The sequence below is a fragment of the Sus scrofa genome, chromosome 1 (assembly GCF_000003025.6).
Source record: "Sus scrofa isolate TJ Tabasco breed Duroc chromosome 1, Sscrofa11.1, whole genome shotgun sequence".
Lineage (NCBI taxonomy): Eukaryota > Metazoa > Chordata > Mammalia > Artiodactyla > Suidae > Sus > Sus scrofa.
Window position 1 is genome coordinate 28583486 of NC_010443.5, and position 16963 is coordinate 28600448.

Consider the following 16963-nt stretch of genomic DNA (forward strand, 5'->3'; position numbering starts at 1 on the left):
ACATTAGATATTTTCTAACTACTTTTAAACATGGGGATTTGCGGGAGTCCCCATTGTGGCGCAGTGGAAACAAAGCGTCCGTGAGGATGCAGGTTCAATCCCTGGCCTTGCTCAGTTGGTTAAGGATCCGATGCTGCTGTTGTGAGCTGTGGTGTAGGTTGCAGACCCTGCTTGAGTCCCACATTGCTGTGGTCGTGGCCGGCAGCTGCAGTTCCTATTCATCTCCTACCCTGGGAACTTCCATCTGCAGTGAGTGCAGCCTTAAAAAAAAAGGGGGGGGGATTTCCAAAAATTGAACTTCAGGAATTCCCACTGTGGTGCAGTGGGTTAAGAATCCAACTGCAGGAGTTCCTATTGTGGCTCAGCAGGTTAAGGAGCCAATTTTGTCTCTGTGAGGATGCAGGTTCAATTCCTGCCCTTGCTCAGTGGTTAAGGATCCATTGTTGCTGCAAGTCACAGTGTAGGTTGCAGATGCGGCTCAGATCTGGCATTTCAGTGACTATGAGAATCTGACTGCAACCGCTCGGGTCACTGCAGAGGCATGGGTTCAGTCCCTGGTGTGGTGGGTTAAATGATCCAGCATTGCTGCACCTATGGCAAAGGTTGCAGCTACAGCTCAGATTCAGTCCCTGGTCTGGGCATTTCCATATGCTGTAGGTGCAGCCGTAAAAAAAAAAAAAAAAAAAAAAAAAAAAAAAAAAAAAAAAAATTAAATAAAAAAAAAAATTGAACTTCAGGAGTTCCCGTCATCGCTCAGTGGTTAACGAATCCATCTGGCAACTATGGTTTGATCCCTGGCCTTGCTCAGTGGGTTAAGCATCTGGCGTTGCCATGAAGTGTGGTGTAGGTTGCAGACGAGACTCGGATCCCGCGTTGCTGTGGCTCTGGCATAGGACAGCAGCTGTAGCTCTGATTAGACCCCTAGCCTGGGAACCTTCATATGCTGCGGGAGCGGCCCTAGAAAGGGAAAAAAGACAAAAAAAAAAAAAAAAATTGAACTTCAGTCTTCACTGGTAAGTTCATCTGTTGCTGGAAGAAATCTTCATTTTGTTATTGGATTCGCTCTTGTAGCACTTTTGTTTTTGCCCATTCTGTTTTTAAATACATGTCTTTAGCTTTTATTTCTGTCACTGAAAATTGTGATTCTAATATCTGCAGTTGCTGTATTTTTCATCCCATATGCTTTTGAATTTCTTCATTGTATTAATTCCACTGTCTTCAGATTATTTATGCTATTTATTTTTCTTCCTTGTTAATTTTTCTGTTTTATTGGATTTGGTGCTCTTTCCTTCATGGTGGTACTTTTCCTTGAGTGTTTGTTAATTTTTAGTTGCTAGTCATCTATGTATTTGAGAATTTCTCTTCTCATGCCTGTTGGTTGTTTTCAGCATAGTCTGCTTCTGCAATTGGTGAGGGTTTTACCTACCTGAAACTCGCTGCCATATCTCTCTATGCTCAGCTGCTTTACCCTCTGGGTGAAAGTCACTCTGTGACACAGTTGGAGGTGGGGAACAGAGCTGCCCCTCTCAGCTCTGAATTGGCCATCCTCATACCTGTCCCTCCTTATTGTATTAGTATTACCTTCTCTAGAACCACCCTTTTCTCTGGAGGGTCTTTTCCTATGGGCTGTTTTGTTCTCTAGTTGTTTCTTAATAGATCTGCTCCTTCCTCTTTTTTATCCTTGGGGAATATCTCAAAGTATTTGTTATTTCTAGCAATGTTCCTTTTTGATTTCTAACCTTATTTTCTTTTTTTTTTTTTTTTTTTTTTTTTTTTGTCCTTTTTGCTATTTCTTGGGCCGCTCCTGCGGCATATGGAGGTTCCCAGGCTAGGGGTCTAATCGGAGCTGTAGCCACCGGCCTACGCCAGAGCCACAGCAACGCGGGATCTGAGCCGCGTCTGCAACCTACACCACAGCTCACGGCAACGCCGGATCGTTAACCCACTGAGCAAGGGCAGGGACCGAACCCGCAACCTCATGGTTCCTAGTCGGATTCGTTAACCACTGCGCCACCACAGGAACTCCTGATTTCTAACCTTATTTTCTATTAAAACTATCTCTCATTTTAAATAAATTTACTTGAGAAAAGAGGTACAGGTATGCTTAGTCTGTCACTTGATTTCACTTTGTGATATTTAATACTTAGCAGCATTTTCAGTGATATGTTTGGCCTTAATTGCAGGGTAATCCTAAAGCCTCTGGTTTTAGAATATAATTATGGAGCAAGATAAATGACCTGTGTATGTTTTCTGTTGGGGAATGTGAACTGCTTTAACTATGGCTCTTTTAGCAATGTCTCAAATATCTCTTAATTAGAGTATGGATCATTCTGCCAAAAAGGAAAGTAGCGTTTGAGCTTTGAGCAGTTAATTCACTTTGGAAAAGCCATTAAGTACTTTTACCCATGTTAATTAACTCATTGGATCTAATGTTACTCTCCAGATTGCTAAACTAATGTTGGGAGAATAAACTAGGGAAGTGCCCACCAGATGCCCTAGAACGGTGTCGTGGTTCTCAAGTAAAAAAATGAAAAGTGTGACCAGAGGGGGCGGTTGGCCACTCCCAAGCCACCGCAGCTTTCTCTGGGTTCCACACTGCCTTCTTCTGGACAGACTGCAGCCAGAAAACAGGGGCCAGTTCGTGAATGAGTCAGGATTTTGTAGAGGCACTCAGATGCCATGTAGCATCATATAGGAAAGCGAATGGCTTTATTAGCTTAATATCTAACAATATTTTCCCTGTTATCATAAAAATATACCACTTTTTACTTAAATACCAGTGCAGGGCATACTAACCTTCAAAGTGTTTTAGTTCTTGAAAACATATGTTTAACAGAGTTTATCTCACTATTATAAAAGTTATTTTTATATGTTTTTTCAAAGTGGAAATATTTTGAAAGGAAAAAAAATTAAAAAATAAAAAAAAAAGAAAGAATCCTCCCAGTATTACACATAGTGGGACACTCGTCATTGTTTTATCTTCACATGCCTAAACTCTGCTTGGCTGAAATTATGTTATTCTGTCATCTTTCCTAGCTTGGCACCCTTAGAAGCAATCTTCAGAAAATCAAGGAAACGAAAAGTGATGCCGTAAGTGCTGCTAACACCAATACCCAGAGAAGAACATGCGAGTCACTAAAAACAAACCAAGGGATCCACGGTCAGCACATTCAGAGCCAGATGATGATGTTAGTGTGGAGGAAGACAAGCAAGAAAAGGCAAATAAAATACAAACAGCCCTCCAGGTGACTGCGCCGCAAGAGGAGCTGGAAACGCCGGAGAAGGAGGAGGATGCCACACTTCAGAAAGCGCGGACCAAGCCACAGCCAGGCGGCACTCAGGAGAAAAGTGAGAAGGACGAGGAAGAAAGAGAAAATAAGAGTGTAGATGAGGAGGAAGAACTGATGCGAGTATACCAGCTCCAGGTAGCTGAAGAAATGGCAAAGGAGATTAAGAAGAAAATCAGAAAGAAACTCAAGGAGCAGCTAACTTACTTTCCCTCAGATACTTCATTGCATGCTGACAAATTGAGCGGTGAAAAAAGAAAAAAGAAAAAGAAGAAAGTTCCAATCCTGTCTCAGTCTGAAACAAGGTATGTTATACTGATAAATGTAAAATGCTCTCTTAAAAAAAGCACTCATTATTTTCAGGTTTTGAGTGATACCTGTAATTTCACAAAGAAAATGCTTAGTCTTCCTTTTGGACACATTGCCAGCACAGTACTGACAGCTAACCGTTATGTAGCAACTTCCTGTGTACTTAACGCTTTACAAGGAATGTGTCTTTATTCCTTGTAACATCCCTGTGAGGAATAGGCATATTATCATCCTGTTTTGCAGATGAGAAAACTGAAGGGTTTAAGTCATAGAACCGATAAGAAGCTGAGCCAGAATCTTGGCAGTCTTGCTCCAGAGTTTCTATCCTAAATTACTCACTCACGTCTGCTTATTAAGTAGGAGAAATCTAATTACCCCCTTTACTGTGTTACAAATGCCTCTTTGGACATATGAAAAATAGTATTTTCCCTTACTTTACAAGTAACATTTTTCATGGTAGAACATAGACACAGAGAGAATAACAAAAGTAATCCAGCCATCGAAAGATAATCACTGTTAGCAACTTGGTATATTCCTTTAGTCTTTTTTAAATATATAATACATACATATATATATATATATATATATATATATATATATTATTATGCTGGCATATGCAGTGTGAGTATATTCATATTTCTATGTCTTTCCTTGGGGAAAACGAGATTAAAAAATGTAACTACCAGTTAACTTTGTTTTTATAATCTACATCGAGATGGACAACTTGAGGTGGAAACAGTCTGTATTTGACTATGCCCTGACATTCAGGATCAATTTTCCCTTAATGTCCTCATCTAAAAATGATTCCTCTCTTACCAAAAGCTAGACAGCCAGTCGTAGCAAAGAGAGGGCAAATACACTTGCTAACAGGGACATGTTAGTACATGTATTAGTTATCTGTTGCTGCATTAAAAAGTTACCCCAGAATGGAGCGGCTCCCAACAACACACATTTGTGGTCTCACAGTGTGGCTCAGGAACCTGGGTGTGGCTTAGCTCAGTGCCTCTGACTCAGAGTCCCTCACAAGCCACCGTCGAATGTCAGTCCGGCTGCAGTCATCTCAAGGCTCAGCTCAGGGGAGACCTACCAAGTCGGTAGCTGGTGGAAGACTTGGAAGATCCACTGCCAAACTCACTCATGTGGACATTGGCAGGTCTCACGTCCTGGCTGGCTTTTGGCCAGAGACATGAGGTCCTTGCCACATGGTCCTCTTGTGTGGGCTACTCACAACATGTGTTTGCTTCCCCAGAGCCAGGGCTCTGAGAGAGAGAAAGGTGGAAGTCACAGTCTCTTTGGAACCTAATCTTAGAAATGACATGCATTAGAGTTATCATATTCTGTCTATTCTGTTATCTGGAAGTAAGTTCCTAGGTCCAGCCCACGATCAAGGAGATAACATAAAGATATGAATGTCGAGGTAGGGATCGTTGGGGGTTATCTTAAAGGCTGCTTACCACAGTGAACTGTGACTACTCCTTCATCTCATAGCTGCCCATATCTCTTAGGAACTGTAAGCCATACTCACTATTAGTAAGAATAGTTCATGGGAGTTCCCATCGTGGTGCAGTGGAAACAAATCCAACTAGGAAGAGGTTGTGTGTTCGATCCCTGGCTTTGCTCAGTGGGTTAAGGATCTGGCATTGCCGTGAGTTGTGGTATAGGTTGCAGACGTGTCTTGGATCTGCTGTGGCTGTGGCTGTGGCGTAGGCCAGCAGCTATAGCTTCAATTGGACCCCTAGCCGGAGAACCTCCATATGCTGTGGATGTGGCCCTAAAAAGACAAAAGACAAAAAAAAAAGAAAAGAAAGAGTAGTTCATGAATTTTAAATAAAACCATCTTAACATGACAGTGGTTTGCAGTGAGTAATTGTTCTCTGTAAATAATAGTATTTGGTGATATGACAAAATAATATGGCTTTCTGGAATGATTAGTTTGAAACATTTCTTTAATCTTTTTATTTTTCAGCCTCTTTTTTGAAATATGACAAAATATATTGGAAGTCAATTTTTTTTCCTTTTTTTTCTTTTTACTTGATAAGTTACAAACTCTAAGAGGCTGGTTTCTCTTTACAACCCAGTATGCATCTAGGCTGCCTCCCCTTGCCATTTAGTGGTTCATATGCTGTGGAGTTTAATTTAAGTAATAGCCTTCTGAAAATATATTGACACACCAGCCACTGGAAAATATAAGCAATTTATTTCTACCTAGAAATCAAAAATTGGAGCCTCTGAAAAGAGAACAAAATTAGAACACTTGTTTTGCTTTTAAATAAAATAACTGAGGTATTTGTTCATTACTCATTTACTTGGTGGCAGAGCGAGGATGCTTTGATCAATCCTCGGTAGAAAGAGATCCACTGATCATAAAGTATAATTTCATTTTTCCATGGAGTTTAGAGATCAGTTTAATTTGGCTCATGGCATATATAACTCATCACCAAGTATATATTAATATGCATAATACCTAGTTTGACAGCTAAGTGTTTTGGTGCATAAGAAAATATATGTATCTCCCAGCAGGTAATAATATTGAATTTAGGATTATCCTTGCCTCTATTCACTGTTTCCTTTTCAGTAACAATAAAGTGATATATTTCTAATGGCTTGAACTTGTGTTATATTTGCAGTACATTGATCATCTCTGATGACCCAACTGAAGGTGAACAAAAGAAATCTCTAGTTGGAACAGTTACTTCAGAGTCTCGTCAAGATGATGAAATAAACTCAGTGGAACAAAATGTAGATAACAACATGCAAGAGGACACAAAATCCAAACCAAAAAAAAAGAAAAAGAAGGCTAAAGCAGGTTTGTTATCCAAATTAAATAAAAAATGCGTGCCTTGATAGGGATAACTTGATTAGTTAGATTAGGGATAACTTTTAGTCCTTAAAGAAAATCTAGTCCCAAAGGATATACTCGAAAAAACCCAATGTGGGATATTTGGTACTTATGCTTAGATTCATCTAGATTATAGCATTCATGTATTTATAACTGTGGTCTCTGATGAGTTAGTCTTAATTGAGTCATCTCTGATTAGTGACTGGATTCAACTCTAGAATGACATCGCCTTTGTAGCTGCTATTGTGGCATAGAAGATTTCTTCATGTCCCTGCCTCTAACTAATTAAGACTTTCAGTATTGAAAGCTATAAATGGTCAACAACCAATGAACATTTCAGCTGTTAAAGCTGCATCCCTCTGTCAAACATGCTATCTTCCCAGTTCCTCCCAATTTAGCTTCTCTCCTTCCTGCTGACTTTTCATTTTACCTCTTGCTTTCTACGTTCCTCTCTACTCATTGCTTTTTTCTTTATTTATTCTTGCCTTTTTTCTACTTTCTACATCTCCTTTTTTTTCCCTTTTCAATTTCCATTTAATTGGCCAAAAATTGGGACTAAGTTAGCCAGTTTTTGAATTTGTGATACTTACTCATTAGATGATACAATTGATAGTGTTTTGTGGTTACTTTTCTTTAAAAGTGGAAATTCCATTGTGGCTCAGCAGGTTAAGGATGCGACATTGTCAATGCTGTGGCTCTGGTTACAGCTGTGGCTCAGGTTCATCCCTGGCCCAGGAACTTTCCCATGCTGTAGGCACAGCCAAAAAATAAATAAAAGAAAAAGAAAAATGTACATATTACAAGCATACTGCTTAGTGAATTTTCACACACTGAACCTGCCTGTAAAGTCATCATCCAGATCAAGAACCAGAACATCAGTAGCACCCAAAAGCCCCACAAATTCCCTTCCTATAGGAGTAAACACTATCTTGACATCTAGCACATAGTTGATTTTTCCCTGTTTTTTTCTTCTGCTTTATGTAAATGGAATCATAAATACTGTGCTGTCTGTGTCTGGCATTTTTTTGCTCAGAATTATTTTTGTGAGATTTATACTGTTGTCGCATGCACTTGAGCTTATGCATCATCAATCCTGTTTTGTACTCTGTAGATACCCATTGTGTGAATATGCCACAGTTAATTCTATTGTTGGACATTTGAGGCGATTTTCAATGTCCGTCAACATTCTAGTCATATCTTTTGGTGAGCATGTGTATACATTTTGTTGAGCATGTTCTTAGGAGTAGAGGTGCTGTGTCATAAAGTATGTGCATTTTTCACTTTAATAGATACTTGCCACTTTCCCAACTTGGGTTACCAATTGATGCTGGCAGTATTCAAGAGCTTGCATTCCTCTGCATCTTCACCAACATTTATATTGTCAATGTTTAAAACTATGTCATTCTTAGGAGCATTTAGTGATGATTTCATATTAACTTTTATTTGATTTCTATGATAACTAGTAAAGTTGAGCATCTTATTCATGTTTATTAACTGCTTGGATTCCTTTATTGTGAATTCGTTCAAGTATTCTGGTACCTTAAGAAATGGAATTGTCTGCCTTTTTCTAATTGATTTATGAGAATTTTTGTATACCTAGATAGCAGCCTTTTCTCATATATATAAATATATATAATATCTTCATATATATATATAATATCTTCACATATATATATATATATATAATATCTTCCCACTATGGGTTTTATTGTTTTTCTCATTAATAGCTTTTAAAAAACAGAATTTTAAAATTTTATATAGCCCAGTTCCTTTGATGATAAGTGCTTTCTGTGATTTGTTTAAGAAATCTTTCCCAAATCCTAAAGATGTTTCTTTGTTTCACTTTTCACATTTAGATCTGCAGTTTATTTGGAATCGATTGCTGTGTTTGGGTATAGGTGGTGGTCCAGACTCATTTTTTTCTCATATGAATGTTTAATTGACCTAGTACCATTTACTGACTGACATCTTTTCCTCTGCATTGCAGTATCATTTTTATCATAAATAGCATGACTGTAAATGAGTCAGTTTCTCTTGTCTCTCTTCTTAGATGGTTTGCACCAACAAAACCACTATGTCTTTGTTGCTATAGGTCTTCCTGTTAGTAGTGAAAGCACTCAGGTGTTTTTCTTCTTCTTCAGCATTGCCTGAGCTGTTCATTAACCTTTGCATTGCGGTATGAATTCTAGAAGCAGCTTCTCAATTCTTCTTTCCTCCCCTCTTCGTGATCTTGATTCAGATTGGGTGAATCTAAAGAAGTACACATTTGAACTGCTTTCTTAATAGACTTAATATCTTTACAAAATATTGATTCTTACCATCCGGAAATTGTTATGCTCCTCCATTTATCTGTAAATTTTAGCAGTCTCTCCTTAGGTTAATTTCTGTATGTTTGATGTTTTTCTTTTTTGTGGATATATAGTTGACAGACAATATTGTATTAGTTTCAAGAGTACAACATGATATTTGCATGTATTGTAAAATGATGTTTCTTGGTGCCATTTTAAATGGCATTGTTTTTTAAAATTTTGTTTTCTGTTTGTTGCTAGTATATATGTGGAAATGTATTTTAAAATTGTGTTGACGTTGTATCCAGTGTTGTTGCTAAATTCATCTATTACTTTTAAGAATTTATCCGTGTTATTTTAAATTTTCTACATACACAATCATAAGATCTGTTAATAATTATAGTTTTATTCCTTCTTTTTCAGTTTTTATGTCTTATTCCTTATTCTTGTCTTGATACACTGGCCAGGACTTCCATTACAATGTGAAATAGAAGTGACAATGACAAGTATCCCTGTCTAGCTGCCAGCCTTGAGGGAAAGCTTCAATTATCTCACTACTGAGTATGATGTTTGCTCTCTAAATACTCTTTATCAGATTAATGAGCTACTGTCTATTCCCAAGTGGCTATAGTTTTTTTTAATCATGAATAGATACTGAACTTTATAAGGTGCTTTTTCTGCACCAATCAACATAATCATAATTTGCACCCCTTTTCTATGAATGTGGTTAATTCTTATTTGATTTTAAGCCATCTTTGTGGCTGGGAGCGACTTACTTTATTGTGATGCATTAGCTCTCACTCTTTTAATTACTGGATTTGATTTGCTGATACTTTAAGGATTTTCATGTCTGTGGTCATGAGAAAGATTGGTTTGTACTTTTCCCTTCTTGAAGTACCCGAGTTTTTAATATCAAGGTTTTGGCAGTCTCAAAAAGAACTGGGAGATACTTTGTCTTTTTCAGTGCTCTGCAATTATTTGTATAAATTGGTGTTATTTCTTTCTTAAGTGCTGGGAAGAATTTACTAATAAAGCCTCTTAGGCCAAGATTTTCTTTATGTGAAGAATTTTTAATCAGATTTAGTTTCTTTAATAAATATCAGACTCTTCATAATTTTCCATCAACTTTGATAGACTGTATTTTTTGGGGAATTTGTCCATTTAGTACAGATTTTCAAATTTGGTATGTCTATAGCAGCTGAAAGAGTATCCCTTGATATTGGTAACTAGTTTTCTCTCATTTGCTTGATCAGTCTTGGGATTTTCAATTTTAAAATATTTTTAAAGGACCAACCTTTAGATTTTATTTTTATCTATTGTACATTTATGTACAAGTTTAGTGATTTCTTCTATCTATATTAATTCTTTTTTTCTACTTTCTTTGGATTTGATTTGCTGTTGATTTCTATCTTTATAAGAGGGTTTCCTGAGATTTTAGTCTTTCTTCCTTTATATGCATTTAACACATTCAATTTCCATCTCAGCACTACTTTATCTGCATCCCACAAATTTTTAATGTGCTTTATATTCATTATCATTCCATAAAATATATTTGAATTTTCATTTCAGTTTCACTTTTGATCATGTGTTATTTAGAAATATATTGTTTAGTTTCAGGCAGCAGGTGATTTTCTAGTTACCTCTGTTTTCGTTTTTATCTTCCATTGTTGTCAGAGAACATACATGAATGATTTCAATCTTTTGAGTTTATTGAGGCTTTCTTTATGATCAGCTTATCAATTTGGTAACTATGCCATGTGGAACTGAAAAGAATGTGCATTCTGATGTCATTGTATGTGATGTGCTACGTATGTGAGTCAGATCAAATTTCTTTTTTTTTTTTTTTTTTGTCTTTTTGCTGTTTCTTGGGCCGCTCCTACGGCATATGGAGGTTCCCAGGCTAGGGGTCAAATCGGAGCTGTAGCCACCGGCCTACGCCAGAGCCACAGCAGCTCGGGATCCGAGCTGCGTCTGCAACCCACACCACAGCTCACGGCAACGCCGGATCGTTAACCCACTGAGCAAGGGCAGGGATCGAACCCGCGACCTCATGGTTCCTAGTCGGATTCGTTAACCACTGCGCCACTAGGGAACTCCAGATCAAACTTCTTGTGTTCTGCTCATCTTACTGATTTTTTTGGTCTGTTTGTTCTATCACCTATTGAGATGGGTATTAAAATTCCTGATTTTCATTTGCATTCCTCTGTTTTCATTTCTGTCAGTTTCTTTATATGTTCTGAAGCTATATTGTTGAATACATAAATGTTTAGGATTGTTAAGTCTTCCTGTCAAATTGACACTTTTATCATTGTCTTAGTCCATCACGCTACTGTAACAAAATACCATAGACCAGCTGGCTGAAACATTTATTTCTCATGGTTCTGGAGGCTGGGAAGTCCAAGATTTAGTCTCTGGTGAGGGTCCATTTCCTGGTTGTAGACTAGTGTCTTCACATGCTGGAAGGGGCAAGAGAGCTTCCTGGGGTGTCTTTTACAGCAATGGAATCCCATTCATGAAGGCTCTATCTTCATGACCTAATCACCTGCCAGGGGCCCACCTCTTAATATTATCACATTTGAAGTTAGGATTTCAACATATGAATTTTGGGTGAACACAAGCATTTGATCTCTAGCAATCGTTATGCAGTATCCTTCTTTTCCTCTAATAATCCATTTTCCCTTGAGGTCTACTTATGGTTCGAGTTTGCGTAATGCATTTTTTCCCATCCTCATTTCTCTACCATCATCCACAGAGAACCTGTAGGTGGTGCCAGCCTGGTGTCACCACCTACAGGTGGTGCCTGGTCCATGGCAAATCTGTGCTTGGCCCAGGTCTAGGCCCAGCTTGCCAGTACTCCATGCCTCCTCCTACCCCCTCGGCTCCCTATGTGTGCTTGTTTTGCAGCCTTTTTGCTAGGCCAGTGTCTCTAAATTGCCTTCCTCTTTTGCCTTTACCTTTTTTCTTCCCCACCCCAGCACATGTGAGGTCTCAGCCCCTAGGCTATGAACTTATCAATGACAGGCCCCTAATAAATGTGAAATGCTGCTGCCCTTCCCCCAAATATCCTCTTGTTTGCAACCTTTCTGTGTCCATAGACTTACCATCTCACTGTTGGTTTTCTGTATGATCCAGTGTTTTATGTTCCTTGTTCTCCTTGTCTTCTTTTGAATTATTCCATTTATTTAAAAAAAATTTGCTCCCTCTATGAACTTATTAATTATATATTCTTCTACTGTTTTTTTAGTAGTTATACAGGATAACATGACATTTATTCTTGACTTTTTATAGTCTAATAAGAATTAACTCCTTAACAAAATACACTGCCCCAACCCTGCTGAAACACTAGGACAGTTTGACTCCACTTGAATTTTGTCAGGTGTTTTCTCTGCGTCCTCTCGATCCTGCCTTCCAGGTTCTTAGCATTTATTTTAGTTCTATGTAGATTTTAAACTTCACAGATGTGACTTACAGTTACCATTTTGTACAGTTGATGTTAATTTATATTTATCCCAAGTGTACTTTTTCCTTTATTAATTTCCATTTTTCATCTGCTTGAAGAACTCGGTTTATTCTCTTAGTGCAGGCCTGCTGATTCACTCAGATTTTTTTGTTAAAATGCTTTACCTTTAGTTTTGAAGTATGTTTGCTAGTATAGAATTCTAGGTTACAAGTTATCTTTTTTTAGTACTTTCAAGAAATCATACAGTTGTCATCTGGCTTCCATTATTTTTGTTCCCAACTGCAGGCTTATTTATGCCCTTTTGAAAGGACTGTTGTCTTTTTTCCCTTCTGGCTGCTCTTTTGGTTTTCTTTTTGTCTTTGGTTTCAGTGTTTTATCATGCTATGGCTAAATATAGCTTTGCTGGAATTCACCCTGCTTAGAGTTTACTGGTTGATAACCTTCATCAGTTGTGGAAAATTCTTAGTCATTGTTTTTTTTTGACTACGTCTTCTTCACCATTCTTTCCTCTTTTTCCGGATTATAATTTCACATATATTAGTTCTTTGAGTTTGTCTACATTTCTTGCATTCTCCCTGCCATGTTCTTTTTTTTCCTTTATGCTTCAGCTTGGATTTTATATTCATTTTTCTCCTGGTTTACTAATCATGGCTCTCTTTGTGTCCACTATGCTTTTAGACATATCCATTGAGTTCTTAACTTCAGACATCATATTTTTCAGTTCCAGAAAGCCTGTTTTTTTTTTTTTTTTTTTTTTTCCTATGGACTCCACCTCCCTCTCTTGGAAAGTGTCCATCTTTCCGTTTATTTTCTTGAGCATATTAATCACAGTTATGTAAAGTCCTTGTGTGCTAACTGTAGTCTGAATCATTTGAAGCTGTGCTTCTTTTTTCTGTTTTTTCTCTTAGTTATTGGTCATATAGTCTTACCTCTTTTATGTCTTTTTATTGTGTGCCGGATGCTGTATATAAAATCCCAGAGGCTCCAAATGATTTTATCTTCTGCTGGAGAGGGTTTCCTCTTTCTTAGGCAGACAGGGTGGGCAATTGATTTCAGCCAATCAGGAATTGAGCTAAGTCACATCTGGGTTGTGGTTTTGGTTAAGACACTATCTCTGATTTGCCCTTTTCCTAGGAGTGTGGCCTTCCAGGTGTTTCACATTGAGAGCCTGGCAGGTGTTTGTCTCGTCCGCCCTAAAAGACTAGGAGATTTAGTTTTGCCCTTCACAGGTTTTCAGCTTAGTCCTTTAGCCTTCTGCCCACTGCAGCTTCAAAATTTGGCAAATGTCTTGAGGGAGAAATTGGCCATGTGTTTGAGGCCCCTCAAGTCTCCAATTTTGTCACTCCAGCCCCGTGTGATCGCCACAATCTCTGCTGGTTTCTCTGTCCCCCAGTAGGGGCCTTCTGCCAGGGGCCACGCCTGGACTCTCAACTTCTAGATGCGCCCAGAATTGGTAAGTGACCCCAGGTGCAAAGTGGCTGCAGGTATAAAATGACCACGCCGTTCAGGGCTTCCTCTTTGCCTGTTTCATTTCAGGCCCCTCCCTCTGGTGGGTCATTGGTTCCTAGTAGCATAAGACTGGGAGATTTCATTGCTCTTTAGCCTCTCACACTGGCCATGTGTTTGAGGCTCCTCAAATCTCTAATTTTATCACTCAAATCCCATGCAACCACTATTTGCTGGTTAACTCTTTCTCCCAGTAGTGACCTTCTGCCTGGGTCCTCTGCTTGTATCTTGATCAGCAAATATCCCCCGACACTCAAACAGCTGCCAGTCCATCAGCTTATCTCTGATTGATTCTCCCTCTCTGGAATTTTAGTCCATCCACTATATATTGTTTCTCTACTTTTCTGATGCCTTTAAAAATAAGATTTTTGTAATTTATTTGGCTTTTTCAAGTTGTTACCAGAAGCATTGACCTGCAACTTCCTACTGCATCCTACCCATAAGCAGAAATTACAGTTATAAGTGATTTGAGTGATATGTATTCCACTTAGAAAATATCTAGCTAAAATTACTTTGTTGTCTTTGGCTCTCAGTTTTTTTCTTTTTGTGTTGTTGGTCCCTATTAGGGGAAAAAAAAGAAAGATTTCTCACCCTGTTTTAATTCATTAGTAAATGCAATGTTCACTCTCAGAGTGTAATTTGCTATTATGTAGCTTTTTCTTTTTTCTTGGAGTTCCTTTGTTAACAAAGCCAATCATGGATTGCAAAGATTCGATTATATATTAATTCAGTACTTATTGTTGAGTATATTGTTTTGGGAAATTAATTATAACATTGATTTTTTCCATGCATGTAGTTTCAGATGATAATGAGGACACTGATGGCGACGGTGTTCATGAAATAACAAGCCGAGATAGTCCAGTTTATCCCAAATGTTTGCTTGATGATGACCTTGTCCTGGGAGTTTACATTCACCGAACTGATCGACTTAAATCAGATTTTATGATTTCTCATCCGATGGTGAAAATTCATGTGGTTGATGAGAACACTGGTCAATATGTCAAGAAAGATGATAGGTAATTTTTTTATTGCACAGCCAACCTTTGAAATTGAAACTGTCTATTAACGTCCTCTTTACTGCCATTGACAATCAATGAGAATAGAACTGTTGATTTGTATTAGAAAATAGTTTACTAGTTTCAGGTGTTCATCAACCATTGATATGTTTTTCAGAAGAAATGGAGAATATCTGTTAATTCAGTAATTCACTTTATTTATTTTTATTTTTATTTTTTAAATTTTTGATGTTTTTGTCTTCTTAGGGCTATACCCGCAGCGTATGGAAGTTCCCAGGCTAGGGGCAAATCAGAGCTGCTGCTGCAGGCCTATGCCACAGTTGCAGCAACACCAGATTTGAGCCTCCTCTGCAACTTCCACCACAGCTCACACCAATGCCAGATCCTTAACCCATTGAGCGGGACCAGGGATCAAACCCGAGTCCTCGTGGGTACTAGTCGGGTTCTTTACCGCTGAGTCACAAAGGGAACTCCTTCAGTAATTCATGGTAAGTGGAGGGGATTTGAAAAAGTTTCTACCAAGCTTAATGACTAATGTATGACATTTAAAATGCATTGTAAATCATCTTATGTTGTGCTCTAAATGTTTTATTTTTCTTTTGAAGTTAATGTTATCTGTGCCTCTAGTGAGGCAAATGACTTAAATTTAATGAATTTAATTTTTTCCTAATATTAATGCTATAACTAATACGTACTTGAAGGCCCAAATGAAATGTGTAATAAATAAATGACTGTACTGGAATTCAAAAAAAATATTTGCTTGGAAAAAATGGCAGGGATGGGAAACATGAAGATTATAAAAAGGTTATTCACTTATTCATTTGGGAGCATACAAAGAAAATATGACACTTTGAGGTACTTACAATCTTGTTCTCATTTTGTTATTTAAATCTATTATACTCATTTATCACAAACTTATTTAAGATTCTGAAGCTGTTACTTTAGCTCTGTATGCCCAAGGTATACTCACTGAAGTAATAAAATATTTCTGTGACACTGATAGCTTGTAAATGCAAGATGGCAGTAAGATACTACCATTTTTAAGTCTCATAAAATTTATAATTTCTTAGACAAAATGAATTTTCATTGGGTATCATGGCTACTTATTATTTCTGGTTACTTTACCTTGAACACTCTATTGTTATTTTTTTCTTGCTTTCTCAAAATTATAAAGAATTGTGCTAATGAAAATATCCTTTTTGAACAGTGAACGGCCAGTTTCATCTTACTATGAAAAAGAGAGTGTGGATTATATTCTTCCTATTATGACCCAGCCATATGATTTTAAACAGTTAAAATCAAGACTTCCAGAGTGGGAAGAACAAATTATATTTAATGAAAACTTTCCTTATTTGCTTCGAGATTTTGATGAGAGCCCTAAAGTCATCCTGTTCTTTGAGGTATGAATTTAGCAGAGCAATTTAAACTAAATTTTAGTTACTATTTTAATAGCACAAATATAAGCTATTATTTTAGTACATCAGTAATACAATGAAGTAGTGTGAGAATTTCATCACTAGGAATAGTGTGTTTTTAGTGTGCTATGGAGATACAATCAATATTTGCATTTACCTAGTGCAAGTAGTTAACCATTTGATTTACTCTGTATTATTTAATTTTTACAACAGTACCCTATTAACTGAAGTGATTAATCTATGTCTAAGCAATCTTCTATTCTTAACCCTTTTCACAAAGTGTAAATTCATTTAACTGTATTAGACTTCCTAAGAGTTTGTATACAACTAGAAGACATAAAGGTGAAAATACATAGATCATTTGACTAATACAATGTATTATGTAACGAAAATGAAGCAGAACTTAGATGTGAAGGGTTATTGGAGAGTCAGCAGTCAGAGAAAGCTTTATGGAATACAAAGTCTTTGAGCTGACTTTTTTTTAAAGATTAAATTTATTTGAACCCCCACAAAAAAGAGAGAAAAAACTAGTTCTCCTATTTCTCTCAACCCCCCAACCCCTGCTGCTAGCAACCACCACCTGTTCTTATATCTACGATGGTTAGTTTTCTTAGATTCCACGTATGAGACAGTATTTGTCTTTCTCTGACTTATTTCACTTAGCATAACGCCCTTCTATGTTGTCAAAATGGCAAGATTTCATTCTTTTTTGTAGCTTGATAATATTCAATTGTATGTATACACCACAATTCTTTTATCCATTCATCTGTCAATGGACACAAATTATTTCCATATCTTGGCTATTGTAAATAATGCTGCAGTGAACAATTGCTACAAACAACT

At 37.4% G+C, this 16963-nt stretch overlaps 1 protein-coding gene across 1 annotated transcript in view; it reads left to right on the forward strand.

Annotated features, from left to right (window-relative positions):
- Nucleotides 1–16963, forward strand: part of AHI1 (Abelson helper integration site 1) — a 194193-nt gene that overhangs the window by 17207 nt on the left and 160023 nt on the right. Inside the window, 5 exon segments of the mRNA XM_003121183.6 lie at nt 3037–3112; nt 3115–3592; nt 6224–6402; nt 14486–14705; nt 15913–16105. Coding sequence (XP_003121231.4) covers nt 3037–3112; nt 3115–3592; nt 6224–6402; nt 14486–14705; nt 15913–16105 — 1146 coding nt within the window.